The sequence below is a fragment of the Gossypium hirsutum genome, chromosome D03 (genome assembly GCF_007990345.1).
Source record: "Gossypium hirsutum isolate 1008001.06 chromosome D03, Gossypium_hirsutum_v2.1, whole genome shotgun sequence".
Classification (NCBI taxonomy): domain Eukaryota; kingdom Viridiplantae; phylum Streptophyta; class Magnoliopsida; order Malvales; family Malvaceae; genus Gossypium; species Gossypium hirsutum.
Window position 1 is genome coordinate 1,442,122 of NC_053439.1, and position 18,336 is coordinate 1,460,457.

The following is an 18,336-nucleotide window of genomic DNA, read 5'->3' on the forward strand; positions in this document are numbered from 1 at the left end:
AAAAAAGTAACTACGAAAAAATTCAATAAAAAGCAATGGCCAAGACATGTTTTTGGCATTACGAGCTTCGTAAGGTATTTTGTATACGGTGCATAAATTTTAAAAAAAATTTAGATTTCTTGTTATCTCAAATCTTAATTTTGATATAATGTCTAGAATTATCTATAATCCATTTGTGACCCATAAATAGAAAAATGATTATTTCAATGTACTCAAACTTATATTTTCATACATTAATAATAATATTTATACCAATCAATTTAAGACTCAATCAGAGTCAAACCTTAATTTTTAATTTATAAGAATGCAATGCGCTTCACAGGGGGTGCAGGTAAATGGGTAAATTTTTTAATATAAATTTTTAAACTTTCACCTCTTAAATTACCTTGAATCTACCCCTAAACAGATTTTTTAGCTTTAATTTTTTTAATACTAGATGGAGTTTTTCTACAGCGCCACCTTTGGCTTCGGACAGGTACTTGAAACGACAATTGGTCGACGTAGTAATAATTTAATGTACGAATAAAATGATGGAAACTGGCAGAGCCAAAAAAAGGTTCAAATCCAATTTAATTAAATTATCTCTAGTTCCTTTCAGCCTGAAAATTGCATGTTGGAAAAAAGTACTACAACATTTCTTAAGTTCTTTGTCGGCATAAAAATTGCAAAAGGGTCACATATTATTTTAGATGCCATGCAATTTGGGTGGTTTTGTGACACTAGCAAAAAAGTTACTTGATGAATGATTGGGGTGATAAGATAATGCATTATTGAATTTTAGTTCAATTAATATTGTTTTTATTGTAAAATATTAAAAGACATGAATTCGATTGAGTTTAAACAAGTTTTTGTGGTTTCCTAATATTAACAAAAAAAAAAATTGATGGATGAATGATTCAGAAGATGAATAAGATAAACATTGATTGAAATTGTTACTATTGCAGCATTCTAAAGGAGGTGGAAGTTCAAACGCGTTTAAACAAGTATTAAGAAAAACAATGCCATAATGAATTGCATGATTCAATTATGGAAAAAATACTATAAAAGCCATTGGATTAAGAGTTGAATTGTATTTTTCTCCCTCTACTAAAAATGGGTAAATTAGTCCCTGTAAATTAGATTAAAGAGCAAATTGATCATTCTGTTAAAGATTCCATCCATTCTACTATTAAAATCGATCATTGTATGTCAATATAAGGTACAACTATTTGGTTATTCTGTCAACTACACCAATTTTTAAAAGTGAAAGTGGATGAAATTTTAACCAAAAAGATCAGTTTGTTCTTTGATTTAACGTACATGGACTAATTTACTAATTTGAGTAGAAATAACAAAATGCAATCCGACTTCTAGTATAATGGTCTCCATAATTCTTTTATCTTCAATTACATAAACCTTTGCTAAGCTAACATGCACAATTCTTACTTTAAGGATTGCTTTATCTCTAATTATCTCAATACTCCCAAAATTCTTGAAAATTCAATTATTTCTTTTAAAAATTTTGAAAAATTTTAATTAAGCCCAAAAATCTTTTAAAAATTTTCATTAAGCTCCTAATTTTTGGAAAATATTTATTAGACCCCAATTTTTAAAATTCGCATTAAATACCTTATAATTTTTTAAAATTTTTAATTAACACCCAAAACTTAATATCAAAATCCGACATTAATACTATACACGATCTAAGTCCAACCCAACACATAAACAATTTTACTCATGTGCAAGCCAAGGAGTGATTTAAGCAACACCCTACCACTAGATAAATTAACAAGACATATATTTAAGAAATATTACAATAAAGAGTAAAGTTTGAAATTATGTTAAATTGAGTAGTTAATTACTAATAAGTATCGGGTGTAATGATAAATTACATTATATTTTTAAGAAAGTAACTCAAATTCGAATTCTAAAAAATTATATTATTAAGAAAAATAGACACAAATCAAAAAATTAATTTCTATAATGAATTAATCTCATAAGAAAAAGTCAGACTAAATATATATATATATATATATATATATATAAAGCATATGGAAGGTACGTGGAGCTTTTAATACAATGATTTTATCGGTGGAAAAATATTAAAGCCAACGCAAAGACGAATAAATCATGGAATCATAGACGTGGTGGATCCCTCTCTATCACGGTATTATATGGTTTTATCATCACATATATTAATTTAAATTATATATTTAAATGTGGATTGAGTCTTAATTCGATTAGTTTTGGTATTATTGTCAGTGTAAGAAGAAATAAATTCGAGTACGCTGAAGCGCATTATCCTCTTCTTTAATGGTTGAGGAAACACTAAAAGTAATTCTAGGTTTGTATAACAAGATTACAAAATTATATGCTTGAATATGTTGGCTTCATTCATCACCTTCCACACCAAATGTTGGCACGTTTAACTTGAGCAAAGATTCCCATCTCTTCTTCACCACTAATCCTTCTCAAGATATATGTATATGGGTTGCTATTTTGTGATATTAGCCCTCAATAAATCTATGGGTTATTTATTTAAACACGATAATTTATTTAAGAGATATTGTAATTTCTTCAATAGTAAATGTTGGCATATTCAATAATGTTAGTTGTTGCTATTAATTTTTTTTTTGGTTATTCGACCAGGGTTTTAAAAAAATTTAGTCAATTATATTGAAATAATAATAAATTTGCATATCAAATAAATTCGTAAAGTTGTTTTCAATTTGCACCTATTGATAATATTGTAAAAATAGAGAGAATAAAGGTAAAATTATGTTATTAGTCATTTCACTATGCATATATTGTGGATTTATTCTTTTTGCTTTAATTTGATCATTTTTAGTCCATGTTTTTTTCGAATTTTGAAATTTTAGTCTTGACTAAATGGTTTCTTTTAAGTTCATTAAGTTAAGTTTTGCTATTTCCAAAATCTGAGGTGACAAATATATTATTACGGGTGTTTAACAATTGTCGTTTTGCGTCAAGACTAAAATTTTCAAATTTGAAAAGTAAATGACTAAGAATTATCCAAAATTTAACCAAACGAAATTAACTACTACAATTTGGATTAAGACTAAAATTTCAAAATTCAAAAAATACAATTACTAAAATTAACCAGATCAAAAAGTATAATAATTAAAAGCGACGAAATTGAAATAACCCTTACCTCAAAAACAACCTATAAGTAAGAAAAACCTATAAGTAACTTAGCGGCAGTCTCAAGCTTTTAGGCTGGCTATCGCCTGCCTTTTTCCTCTCCATCAACCCTTTCTTTCTTTCTTTTTTTTTTCTCATTCACTACACATTTCTTCTCTCTTTTTAGTTTACAGATCTATTTTATGGGTATCTTTGTTGCCTTCACAAGTTGTGATAGACAGATGACGATGTCTATTGTTCGCTAAAACTCCACCGGCCACCAGTAGTTTTTCTTGGAAAGTGGGTGGCTCTTTGTCAACTTCTTAATTTATTTATGTTGTGAGATTATTTTAGAATAATAAATTATTTCACGTGTCGATTTGGACCCATGTTGTCTTAAGTTTTATATTTTTTTTGTTTGTTTTTCTATTGTTTAATAAGTCTTCAATTTTAGAAGTTTTTGTCTGCTTTTGTAGCACGTGTTTTAGTCTTGCTTATACATGTAATTTTAGTTTTACAAGTGATTTTAGAGATGATTTTGTTGTCGTCCTCTCTAGTTTGGTAAATTCATTATCGTATTAAGTGTTTGCAATCACTCCAGATATGTTGTGCTTGAGTTGTGACAAAACTAATTATCAACGTGTTATAATATTCTATTGATGCTGAGGTTAAAGCCTTTATTATTTTGATGGAACTTGTCATTTACCATCTACAACAAATGTTTATAATTTCTTTTCTTTAAATGGTATGATTTTATTCAACAAATTTACTTTTAAAAAAAGAAGAACAACATATAAGTAAGCATGAGAATAATAAAGGCCAAAAGTGAGTTTTTGGTAGGAAATCATTTCCATAGTTAAAACATTAAATTTGCAAAGTGAAGGACACGTGCATGGAGGCTGACTTTCACACGTGAGTCTGGGGTTTTTAGATGAAAAGTGGAGGATGGCAAGCGTGTGGGGGCATGATTCACGTGAGAGCTTTACCTCAAAAGAGAAAATAATAAATTATTAATAACAAGTTGAGTAAGAAAAAGAAAATGGAAGGTTGGGCTGTCAACATTCAATCTGGTTTGCACTTAATAAACAAATCAAAATATCCTATTTAATTTTTAAATATTTTATTTAATTATTATTTGATATATCGGTGACTTACTTAACTCCATAAGAAGATTAAGAAAACGTCATATGTCTCGTTTATTTAGTTTTAGTCTACTTGCTCTAAATTGATCGTTTTTAATCTATATATTTTCGAATTTCGAAATTTCAATGCCCCTCAAATAGTAGCCTTTAAATTTGTTAAGTTAACTTCCATTTTCAAAATCGTATGTGATAAACATATTATAACATATGCAATACAATGTCAATTTGTTACTTTCACATACTATTCATAAAAAATCATGTTATTTTAGTTAATAAATTTAATAGTTATTGTTTTAAGTCGTGACTGAAATTTCAAAGTTCGAAACATATAGAAACTAAAAATAATTCAATTGACATACACATAATGCAATAGTTTGGGATAGGACTAAAATTTCAAAATTCGAAAAGTAAAGATTTAAAATTGATCAAATTAGAGTTCATGGACTAAATCCACAAACTACACGTTTTACAGGGACTAATAGCAAATTTTGGTCTTTAATTTTAAAAATATCAATTAAAGACGTGTGACAATTTTTTAATCTCCATTTATCGAGTTAAAAAAAATCACCACCAGAGTGTATAATAATCCTTATTTATTATTTAATAATATTCTTTCTTGTAATCTTCTTCTCATATGAGTCTTAAGTCATGACTAATGAGCAGATGTGCTTATGGGTCGAGCTTGTGCAAAGTATATAGACTAATTTTTAAGTTTGGGCTTGATCCGACCAGAAAAATGAGATTACTTTTTTGCCTAAACTTGACTTAATTTAAAAAAAGTAAACTCAGGCTCAACCAGACCCACCCATATTTGATTTTTTAGATTATTTTTATCTAAAAATAATTTTTTAAATATATAATATACTATATACCCTAAAAATATTAAAATAAAAGTTTTCTAACACATTAAAAATAAATTAAAAAGTATTTATAATAAAAAAAACACTACCATAAATATAATAAATATTTAATTGTATTAAATATAATTTTTAAAATTTTATATTTTGGGTTTGGTTATTTAGTTGGATAAGTGTTTTTCTTATAACATAATATATTTAAGCCGGGCTCAGGTCAAACAATCTTGTTCAAGGCTCAGCTCATATAGAAAACGAGTTTTAAATTTTATCCAAACTCATTCTTCGGATCTTATATTTTTATTCAAATCTTCTAATTTTTCGAGTAGATTTTCGAGCTTAGGTAGATCACCTTCCATGAGCGGGGAAATGAAGTTGGAGAAATGGAGAAACACTTTTTTTTTTTAATTTTTAAATCATCTTTGCTTTGAAAGAAAACAATGTATTATATAATATTGTTGTTGGTTAAAACATAGACTAAAAATAATATATAATATATGTGAGAAAAAGAATTAAATTATAAATGTAATTACTAAGAAGAAACCTTGTTTAAGAAATAATATATAAATTAATGCCAAAGATGGTGACTAAATGAAGGTTAACCATGTACAGAAGGAAGTGCCTATAGACTTTGTTAGCTTGACTTCAATTTGAGCACGTAAGAGATATTTTTTCTTTCTATAATGAAGCTTATTAATTAATCATGTTTGAATTAATTGATGAACTTTTTTCTTACGTATGTGTATATATCATTTAAGGATTATTTAATTATAAGATTATGTAGAAAAAAACAAAATAAAATTTTGTGCTGATTGAGTGTTAGCTTGATTGGTATGGGTATTGTTGCCTATATATATAGAAGGACGTGGGTTCGAGTATGCTGAAGCGTACTATCCTCCTATTTATGGGTTGGGAGAGGCTATAAATAGTTCTAAACATTGTGTCAAATAAAGAAAATATAATTATAACCTATAATGATATTGTTTAAAAAAAAAGTAAGGATAATTTTGTTATTACCTAATTATGGTGGTGCACGGTAGAAAATAATAGTAAATGCCAAATATTTGGGGAAGCGAAAATATTAATGGTCAAATTATGTTATTGGACCATGTATTTTGAGTAAGTTGTGGATTTAATATTTGTATTCTACTTTGATCCGTTGTAGTCTTTGTACTTTCCAGATTTTGAAAATTTAGTCCTAACCGAACAGAACAGTAGCAATTAAATCTATTTGGTTAAATTCTATTATTAGTTTTGTATTATGCGTAAAGTTAAAGATTTAGTTAATGTTCTCCAACTGGATCATTCTTAGTCACTATATTTTTTGAATTTCGAAATTCTTGTCTTAATGTAAATGACATTCGTTAAATCTATTAACTAGTTTTTTTTTTGTGAGTAAAATGTAAAGATGGAAAGTTGACATGGCTTTTCACATGCGGTTATATGTTTAGCACATCAAATTTTGAAACTAACAAACCTTAACTTAATGAATTTGATAGTTTCCACTCGGTCAAGACTAAAAATTTAAAATTCTGAAAGTACATAGATTAAAAATGACTAAATTGAAGTACAAATACTAATTAAATTCATAATTTACTGAAAGTACAGAGTCTAGTAATATAATTTGACCAATTTAATTATTAAAGAACAAAAGGAGAGGGACACCCAAGTCCCCATGTTAGGGTTTAAAACTCTTTGGGTATCTGCATTAACTAATGGGTTAATATATTCTTTTATATATGAGTTTTCAATGTTGAATTTCTAAGTTATTTTATAAGGGATTGGTTTGGGGGTTAGGTTATTGATAATTGTTAGGCAAAATACTAAATAATATGTATGAATGACTTATTTGATCTTCTAATTTTATAAAAAAAATTAGCTATTCATTTAATTTTTCACATCTTTTAGCCATTAAACTTGTACTATTTGTCAAATCACCCCAAAATGAATGAAAAAGTTAGCATCTATTAACTTTGCTGACATGGCATACACATCTATACCACATCCACGATTAATTATTTTTTAAAAAATATAAAAAAATCAAAAAATAAAAAGTATAAAAAATATTTTTAAATTTTAAAAAATTAATTGTTTGCTAACATAGCATACATGTGGGATTCCACGTGGATATCACATCAGCAAAGTTAATAGACATTAACTTTTCCATCCATTTTGGAGTAATTAGACAAACAATGCAAGTTCAAAAGCTAAAGGAGGTGAAAATTTAAAGGGAGGGCTAAAATGATTTTTATGTAAAGTTAGAGGGTCAAATAAATCATTATTCTTATTAAAAACAAATAGCATTTCACATTGTGAAAATCCAAGTCAAGTTGTACCACATCATCACCGAATTTTTTATCAAAAAATATAATTTTTTAGGTAATGATCTGGCGCACTATCAATATGTCGGATCAATGGAAGGACCAAAATAAAGAAAAATTGTCAAGTTCTCATACTATTATGAACAAAAAAAAAAGTTTATGGATTGAATCGAAAATTATTTTTCAATGAAAAACAAAAATAAATAAGAAAAAAAAAGTTAATCAAACATGCCCATCTTGACATTATCAAACCAGAAAGCAGTTATATGTGCTTTTCACACCTTACAAACCCCACAATAGAACTAAGGCATTAATGGATATAGTTATTAATAGGTAAGCTCGAATTCGATTAAATATTTAATATTTAATATTTAATATTTAAAAGTTTTTATTTTGAAATTATAAATAATATTGATATTTAAATTCGATATCGCTTATATGTGCCGTACATATAGAGATGAAGTTTAAAAATTTTAAAAGTATTAAAATGTAATTTTATCATTATATTAACTTAAATTTCAATAATTTTTAAGGAGTTTAAACTATAAATTTACTATTTTAGGACCAAATTTGAATTATAATTTTTTGTTGAGGGCAAAAAATAGAATTTTACCGTCATATAAAATACCAATTTTGGTGGTGCCGGCCGCCTCAGTACGATGTTTATGCAAAATATTTTAAATTTAAAGAGTTTTATTGATTGAACTAATAATAATATTTTTTTTCAAAAAAGAATTAATGTAATATATTCATCTAACTTGAAAAAAAATTATACCATTTCTTAAAATTTTAGTTATACAAAAAACTAATTAAAAAATATAACAATAAATTAAACTCCAAAAAGATTAATTATAAAATTACCTATTAGAAATTAAAATTTTAAAAAATATATTCATTTTAATAACACGTATAATTATCAATGTATAAGAATGCAAATTATACAATTTATTCTATCAATCAAGTAGCATATAATGTTATTGCCAGGGCTCAAAATAAAATTTTACCATCGTATATCTTAAGATTTTACAATTTCTAAAAGGGTTAAACCATAAATGTTACCATTTTTGGAGGCTAAAATTGAATTATAATTTTTTTAGAGCTAAAATGTAATTTTAGGGGCTAAAGTTAAAATTTACTATTTTAGGGGGCAAGTCCCTTTCCTACCCCTTGATGTCATCTTTGCATATATTTTTTTTTATTTTAAATAGCATGTATAGTAGTCTAATTATGAATTTCATCTCTCTAATTTATCAAATTTTGGTCCTCGTACTTTATCAAAATTGAGAGGTTAGTCCAATTGTTTTTTTTTTCTTTTTGAAAGTTAGTCTAATTGTTGATAAACACATGGACTTTAATTGTTAACATTTGCTAGTTTGTAGCAAATAAATTATTGAATTATTGAATTATGTTAATTTCCTGCATATAAATAGTTGAACCGTTGATTGCCAGAATAGCAATTTAACGAAATGGATTAATAGTATTATCCAATTGGACTAACTTTTTAATTTTAAAACAAAACTCAAACCAATTAAAATTGAAAACCCAACCTTTTTGTAAAAGATTTAAAATAAAATTGATATAATAATTAAATACGACTTTGATTGAAATGGTAAAACTGGGTTATTAAAATTCATTATGTTTTGGGTTTGAATTCCATCACGTGCAAATATTATTTTTGTAGATTTTACATGAAAAGACCAAATTGCCCTTAGAATAATATCTTTTACTTTGTAAAATTAAAGGACATTTAACAAATTCTCCATTGAATTGGGACCTGTTCGAAGGGGGACACCAACTCAACAAGAAATAAAAAAAAAATGAAACAATGAAACCTCTCAAGGATAAATATACAAAGTTTAAACACTCACAATGCAATCAAGTACTTGTACAATGAATAACAATAAACCTAACTAGTGTTTTTGAAAGAGAAACGGGTATAACAAATGAAAGATTGGATTTTTATTCTTTTCTCTTTGTAAGCTTGTTTCTTGTCTTTATTGGAGTGTTTTTGGACCCTATTTATACTCTATCATTGATATGTAATTGTTCGGAGTTGTTGGATAGAGTTTCTAGCTGTTGATGGTATGGAATTCACGCATCAATAATAGCTTGCAAGCATAGGTATTGGTATCCTAAAAGGTGGTACCGACACCTTACAAAAAAATAGTCATAAAAAATACCGAACCTTCAAGGTAAGTATCAATCCCTCATGAACAAGTATCGATATCTTGCTCCCCCTGTTTTAAAATTTTGAACACTGACTTCTAATGTATCGATACTTAGGGTCTGTGTATTACTTGGGGTTAGGTATCAATACTTTACCCCTCTTTAAAGTGTTTTTGGCTACTAACTTACAATGTATCGATACATAAAACTTGGGTATCAAATACCTAAGAACAAATTCCCGAGTATCAATACCTTGATGTATGATATCAATTCCTAGCCATTGAAAAGCTTGGAAACACTTTAAATCAATTTGGAAAGGCATTGGGAGTACTCAAAAACATTTTTTAAAGGTTCAAAGCATTTTATAAAACATGTTTTTGAATTTTTGTAACACTTGAAAATGCTTTAATGGTGATTACATTAATTTTCATGTTTTGATTAAGAGATTGAAATTTATTATATATTAGAACACTTTAAAAATCAAAGCTAACAGAGAGGATTTTCTTTCAAATGCTCAAAAGAAAACGGATCAAAAAATCTCGCCGCACACTTGCCGGCAAACTTCATACACTTGTGCTTGGGATAATTTTTAGATACATGACTACAATGACAACAACTTTAACTACCACGAACATAGGCACCAAACACAATGTTCGTTGCATCTTAGTATACTCTATTAGGTAAATTAAACTAGATGTGTAAAGAAGAAAAAGATTTTTTTAGCTATAGTTGAAGGGCTAAATCTAGTATAAACTTGTTAATTAACATGTCCCGTTATCAGTTCTTGAGGTATTAATAAATAACATGAATAACCATATTGTAAAATTTTTCATTATTTGGTAGTTAAAAGAAAAACTTATTCATAATTTACTAACCAAATATGTAGTTACCCTATTTTAAAACTAGAAATTATATCATGATTTCACCCGTTAATTGATTGAGACTCACTAATTAGTTTTAGGTCAGGTCAATTTAGATTTTAAAATTTTAAGTCAGTTCTATTTGAGTTATTTCGTGTTCAAGTCAATTTTGTATTTGTTTCGTTTCAGATTCAAATATTATTTTATTAAATAAGAATTATAATTTTTGTACAAAATTAATTACAAATTTTTATCTTTAAATAAGAAATGTTGTATTCCTTTTCTTTTTCTAGCTTTATTTGTGTTATTAATGCAAAAAAATCCCAAAAGACCTTTTTGCCCTTACCAACTATTGCTATTAATGAATATATACTAATGATTAGGTAGGGTAATTTTGTCATTTCAACATATTGAAGGATGGTGGTAGTTTGGATCATTGAAATGACTTTGTACTGACCTTATCTTTATTTTATTCCGTAGTTTGCTTTGGTTCCCAAAGGACGCCATTTTAAATTACAATAATACCCTACTTTTCAACACAATTTTATTAAATAATTATTTTCATATATTAAAAATAAAATTATTTTTTTAAAAAAAATCCATGGATAGTGAAATAAACTATACTTATTTTATGTTTAAAAAATGTCAACTTGTGTTGAATGATTTTTTAGCTAAATAAAAAGAAAATCTAGATAGTGGTTATTTTTGTAATTTGATAATAATGTAATAAATTAAAACTCAAGTCTATGTTTTTTTCTTTCTATTTTTTTTTGTTTTATAAAAAAAAATCTAATTCCTACTTTGTTTTTAAATTTTACAAGCAATATCAATAAAATAATATTTTTAAACTCTGTGTGTTGATGATTAAAGTGTTCATCATCCCAAGTGTATAGGTTATTTAATTCTATATAATAAATCAAATTATAATACATCATTAATGAATTTTAAAATTAAATTCACTTAATTTTCTTTTAATTTGACGACATAATTTATTTCGCTTGCAATATATAATTTATTCACTTTCAATACATCAAATAATAATTCTCAATTGCGTTAACTCAATTTACGTTATTTAACCACATATTATCTTTGGATTTAAGGTTTTTGAGATTATGGGATAAAAATATCATGGAAGTACTTGTATTAGAAGTCGAATTGCATTTTGTCCCGTTCATTGAAAAAGGGTAAATTAGTATTTGTATGTTAGATCAAAGAACAAATTGATCTTTCTGTCAAAAATGCTATTCATTTTTATCATTAAAACCTAGTTTTTGTTCGTCAGCATGAGGAACATGTGGCATGTCACGTGTCATTGTCTGATTATTCCATCAGTTACCTAACTTTTAATTGTACAAGTGGAACGGACAAAATACAATCTGATCCCTAATACATACATATATATACTCTATTAGCAAATATTTTTCATTATAAAATGTTTTTTTAAAATTAATTTTTTTCATTATAGCAAACTTTTCCCCTCATTTCTGATATTTTTCTCCTCTGGGTCTATTTCTTCATGTTTTCTCGAGAAAAAAAATAAGATTATCATTTCTTTTTCTTCCTTATTATTTGATTCTTTTTTACTGTCATTATTTTGCAGCCTATATATATATATAAAATAAAGAAAAGGGTCACTGCTACAAAGGAGAGGTAAGAAAAGGAGAGAAAGAGACGACAGACACAGGCAAACACACACACATAGACATATACAGCAAGAAAAGAAAGGAAAAGAAAAGGAGGGAATTGAAGAAAGCTTTCAATACCTTAGAAGAGAAAAGGATGTCTTAAGAGCTCTCTCTTTTACATATCCTTTCATTCTCTGCAACTCTCTAACAAGGTCTGCTGTCTCCCTATATATATACATACACTCACTCTCTCACACATATACACCTCTTTAATATATATAATGAAGAAAATGATTAATAAACAAAAACCCATTTCTTTTCTTGTTTTTTTTTTATGTTGTTCATGATTAATAACAAGATGGGGTGTTCTTTGTTTTTGGATCCATAATTGAGCAGAGATGGTATAGATGATGATGATGAAGAAGAAGGCTTGTTGATATATGATTCTAAAGAAATTCTATGGCTTCCCAAGGTTACCATCACCACCACCACCACCACCACCACCATCAAGCAGCTGCTGGTATCTTCAGTTTCTCAAATGGGTTCGAGAGATCAGCCATAAACCACCAAGAACAGCAGCAGCAGCTGGTACAACAGATCCGGAGAGATAAGTTAAGGATTCAAGGGTTTGAACCACCACCACCACCATTAGTAGGGATTGAAGAAGAAGAATCAAATGCTTTACCTGTTTATGAACCAACAGGTATGTTATCATCGGAAATGTTTTATTTTCCTTCAAGTGTGACAGTGACCGCCGCTTCCACCGAGTTATTAGACCAGTCTTTGCAAGCTAATTATCGAGGACAGTTAGGTGAATCAAAGAACCACCGTGATAGTTTAGCTCAACAACAACAGTTGCCAAGTATTAATGCTGATTCAGCAGCTGCCATGCATCTTTTCTTGATGAACCCACAAACAAGGTCACCTTCCCCTCCACCACCACAACCACAACCACCACCACCAGGGTTTCATGGAGGTGCTTTTCCACCTCAATTCACTTGGGTTCCTGATAATTCCCATGAAGGAGGCCATGGCCAAGGCCAAGGCCTTTCACTATCTTTATCATCTTTACAACACTTGGAAGCAGCCAAATTGTATTATAACCAAGGAGGTGCTGCTGGTGGTGCTGATGGTGGTGGTAGTTCTTCTGCTACAGCTACAGCGCAATTTCAATACAAGCATGACCATCATTCTCCTCATCAGCCACTTGGATTGGTTCAAAACCATCAATTTCATGTAGGGTACAATTCATCATTGGGAATGGTCAATGTATTAAGGAACTCAAAGTACACCAAACCAGCTCAAGAACTATTAGAAGAATTCTGCAGTGTGGGTAGCGGTCGATTCAAGAAGAAAAAACTTGGTAAAAATAACATAAACCCTAGCTCTAATCCAAGCAATGATGGAACAACAACCAATGGTTCATCTTCATCAACAAAGGATCTTCCTCCATTTTCAGCTTCTGATAGAATTGAACATCAAAGAAGGAAGGTCAAACTTTTATCCATGCTTGATGAGGCATGTATTCTCTAATCTATTTTCCTCTCTCTCCTTCAATAGTCAATGACCAAATGCTAGAGCACAAAGCCGGCTATGGTGCAAAAGGGTACTCAAATAGGATCTAGTTGGTAGGGTTTGATTTATTTGATTTTTCTATTCCAAAAATCTAGGGGTCTATATTAGTTTTGGTGGGATGTTCCTTTTGATTTGAAAGTTTACTATTTTCCCACCATATATATATATATAAACTTATGAACATCCCATCCATACCATAATATCACATCTTAATATTATAATTTGTTTTATTAGGTGTTTAGATTGCATTTTATTATTTCTGATAACAAAAAGAGTAAATTAGTTTTTATACATTAATCAAAGAGATAAGTTAATCTTTTCTGTTGAAAATTTCATTCATTTTTGCTGTTAAAAACTAGCATGACAAATAAAATAACTAGACATCGACATGTGATGTGCCATGTATACCTTATGCTAACATATATGGACCAATTTTTAATAGTAAAAATAAATAAAATTTACTCTTTAATCTGATGTATAATGACTAATTTGCTCATATTTTGAGTAAATGGAGACAAAATATAATCTGACTCTTAGTACAAGTTTTTCCATGATATTTTTAACCTTATTTACTCTTGTTAAAAGGGGGGTAAGGCACAAAGATATCACCACCATTAACAATCATTACAAAACATTATTAACAATGGTTTTTCTTGTTCTTGTTGTAGGTGGATAGGAGATACAACCATTACTGTGAACAAATGCAAACAATAGTAAACTCATTTGATCTAGTAATGGGTTATGGTGCAGCAATACCATACACAGCTCTTGCTCAAAAAGCAATGTCAAGACATTTTAGGTGTTTAAAAGATGCTATATCAAGCCAATTGAAACACAGTTGTGAACTGTTAGGTGAAAAAGATGGAGTTGGAACATCAGGCATAACTAAAGGAGAAACACCAAGGTTAAGGATGTTAGAACAAAGTTTAAGACAACAAAAAGCATTTCATCAAATAGGAATGATGGAACATGAAGCTTGGAGACCACAAAGAGGCTTGCCTGAACGATCTGTCAACATATTAAGAGCTTGGCTTTTCGAACATTTTTTACACCCGTACGTTCTTTTGACCCCTATTATCTGACATATATTATATAGGTTAACAATAGAATCTGCATCATTGGTAATTGAGTGTGTATATATATATGACAAAATGAAACATTTTATTTAGCTCACGAAATCCAAGTATATCCTTGGGATGAATAATAAAAAGCTGTTTATATGTCACTCAGTGATCCCCAAAAATTCGTTATTTCAAAAAAAAAAAAAGAGTCAACTTTATTATAGCTTTGTATCACAGATGACACCTTATTATCGGATTGCATTTTATCCTTGAGTAAGGAGCAGAGAAGGTGTTGGTAGTGGTATTCGTCTCCCTGAAAATATATATATTTTATATAAGTGTTTTAGTTTTTAAGTAATTACAAGTTAATATATAGTTAAAATTATACTTTAACTCTCTCAAAATTTTTATTGATTTTTGGTCTCTTCTAATACATTTTCCTGGCTTCACTCTTGCTTTTGTGACTCAAATATGTTAAGTCAAAGAGTAAATTAATTTTTTTATTAAAATTTTTATTATATAGGTATGGGTTATACATGACTAATTGTTTAATTATTCTATCAACTACTATAATTTTTAACAATAAAAAAATTGAAGAAAAAACACTATGATACTTTTTGTTTTTGTTACTAAGTGATATATGTGTGTGTGCATGTAAGTAATAATGAGAGACATGTTGTACTGCAAAAGAAACAACTGGTGCTGGTTATGGTGATGATGTTTTACTATATATTAGATTCTGACGCCCATGCATGGTAAAGAAAAAAAAGAAAAAAGAGCATCTATGAGTCTCTTTATACGGCAAATGGAGTCTAATGTCTTTTTCTGGTCTATTTCTCAGGTACCCAAGTGATGCAGATAAGCATCTTTTAGCTCGACAGACTGGTTTATCGAGAAACCAGGTAATGCCCCTTCTTTTTCACTTTCACATTATATATATACACCATAAGTAAGTTTCACAAGGAGGGGGGGAGGGACTTTTGCATGGATTTGGGTTTTTATTTCTCTGATGTTTTTTTTATTACCCATAGGATATAACATAGATTCTGAGTTTTTTTTTTTCTGAAAATGAAAAGAGACAAGTACACAAATAGATGAAGACATGAAAGATTGCAGCTTTGAACATACTCTCTCTCTCTTTCTCTCCGTGTTGTGTTCTTCTTCTCCCTCATATCAATTACACTTTCAACTACACGATAAAAGTCACCATAAATACACCATTCCTTTTATTGTTTTTCTGGTTAAGTGTTTAATTAACGGGGCATAATAATATATAATTCTTAGTTTTGCATGGAAACGTGGGGTTGGAAAGTATGGTATATATATAGGTAAAAGTATTAAGTATTATATTGGGAGTTAAATTATATTTTGTTTTTTTTTTATTTAAAAATAAGTAAATTATTATCTATGTACTAAATTAAAGAGCAAATCGATATTTTTATTAAAAATTTTATCTATTTCTATTATTATAAATTGATTCTTATATATTGACATGAAGATCCGTTTATTCTGATCTAACAGAGAATTAATTTATTTATTTTTTAATTAAAAGGGCAAAGTATAATTTAACTAAGGGCTCCTATAAAAATTTTAGCGATATATAATATATACATGAAAGACAAACACCTAATTCTAGACCCGTGTCTTTTATAATTTATAACACTGAAATAAATACAGTGATTCGAGGTCATTAATGGAGTCCCCCCTTTCCTTGCCTCGCCCTAATCATGACTGCTTTTTGGAGCTTTCTGTAAGGAAACAGACATCATTGAGCAACATGTGAGGAAAGATACAGCTAGTTGATCAACAGTCACCCCACCCCCACCATAATTATTTATTACTTATTGCTTATTATTTATTGCTCCTGTTTTAGTAGTTTTATATTTTAGTCAATCTTAAAACATTATATAGTCATTAGATTATTTAAAAATTTTCATTTAAATCATTAGGATGTTAAATCACTAATATATGGTCTTATCTGTTCATATTATTTGTATCTATTAAAAGCTTTTTTTCAATTTTTTTTCATGAAATAGCTTTAACCATCATAAATTTAAAAATTAAAATTTAAACAGCTTTTTTTCCATGAAATCAATTTAGATTTAATGTATATTCTTCTACTCGTTGATAGGTACTGATTCACTATACCAATCGAATCTTCGCTTAAAGCTCGTTAAATAGACTTTATTCATATAAAAAAAACTTAACACTGAATGGCCAGTAATTTAAATAAAATAAAATATTTTGAAATTTATTAACTCCCAGTGTAGTTTACCTTTTATCGATTTATTTTTGTAGGTATCAAATTGGTTCATAAATGCCAGGGTTAGGTTGTGGAAACCCATGGTGGAAGAGATGTACCAACAAGAGTCAAAAGAAGGAGGAGATAATAATAAAGGAACAAGGACCAACAACAATGCTGCACAGACATCAACCCCTTCAACCACAGCGGTCGGCGGGGCAGGTGGCTCATCACCACCCCCACAACCACCAGAAAACGACCCTTCACTCATTGGAACCAATACTACACAATGCTTCTCCGAAAACCAACTTACCAACACCGGTACGAGTACTACTAATACCTCCATCGCAACGGAGGTGACACCACCGGTTTCCGACTCGGATATCCACCAAAGACTATTAGCTGTCACCGATGACACATGTCATCGTGGCAGCAACACCATTGTTGGGACCATTACTGCTGGTAACACTGACATTGGTTCGACCCTAATAAGGTTTGGGACCACTGGGGGCGATGTGTCACTTACATTAGGGCTACGCCATGCTGGGAACATGCCCGATAAAGCTTCTTCTTTCTCAGTTACAGACTTTGGGGGCTGTTAATTTTTTTCTTCTTCCAAATTACATATATTCCATAGCATTTCTCTTAAAATAGAAAAAAAACAATATAATTCCATCTTGATTTTTTTTTGCTTTTGATAAAAGTAGCATTAAGTTAGCTAGATAATGTATTTGGTCATTATTATAATTATATAGTAATTTGCCTCTTCTATATAACGATAGATTATCCTATCTGTATTTATATATGTGTGGGGGAAGGTCCACTTTGATACTCATTATTATTGACCCATAATTTGATTGGATTCGAGTCAAGTTTTACACGGTTCGCACTTTAAGCTCACGTGACATTATGAGTTTGCACATGAGACTGCACGATGTGGGTTCGCACGCCATTACATAGGTGAACCCTCATCGTATAAACACGTGTTAGACCTAGAGTAGGGTACATGTTGACATGTATGGAACTTACCTATGACATCACATCTGTGTACAGTAACCATATCATATAAATATACAGCTTCACCATCTAAATGACACACAGAAACACTCAACACTTATATCAGTGTAAAATTACTCTTTCATATATTTGTGTACAATTCATATTTTAATGATCCAACCGTCATATTTCATATTCTATTTATATAGATCATGCATGTCAAATTTAACGTAAATTAAAATTTTCTAACTATTTATTTTATATAAAAACACTGTCAACTGTTTAATAAATATTAATATATACAATACTTTAGATTGATATGATAGATATCGAATCAATTCAACAATTATAATGCATGACAATTATAATTACAT

General features: G+C 28.9%; 1 protein-coding gene across 1 annotated transcript; it reads left to right on the forward strand.

Annotated features, from left to right (window-relative positions):
- The first annotated feature begins 12,085 nt into the window (after positions 1-12,085).
- LOC107909360 (BEL1-like homeodomain protein 4) lies at positions 12,086-17,739 on the forward strand. Its single transcript, XM_016836847.2, has 5 exons — positions 12,086-12,300; positions 12,485-13,606; positions 14,332-14,717; positions 15,566-15,626; positions 17,023-17,739. Exons 2-5 carry the CDS (start codon positions 12,548-12,550, stop codon positions 17,566-17,568), a joined length of 2,052 nt encoding a protein of 683 aa, XP_016692336.1. The 5' UTR covers positions 12,086-12,300; positions 12,485-12,547; the 3' UTR covers positions 17,569-17,739.
- The last annotated feature ends 597 nt before the right edge of the window (positions 17,740-18,336 follow it).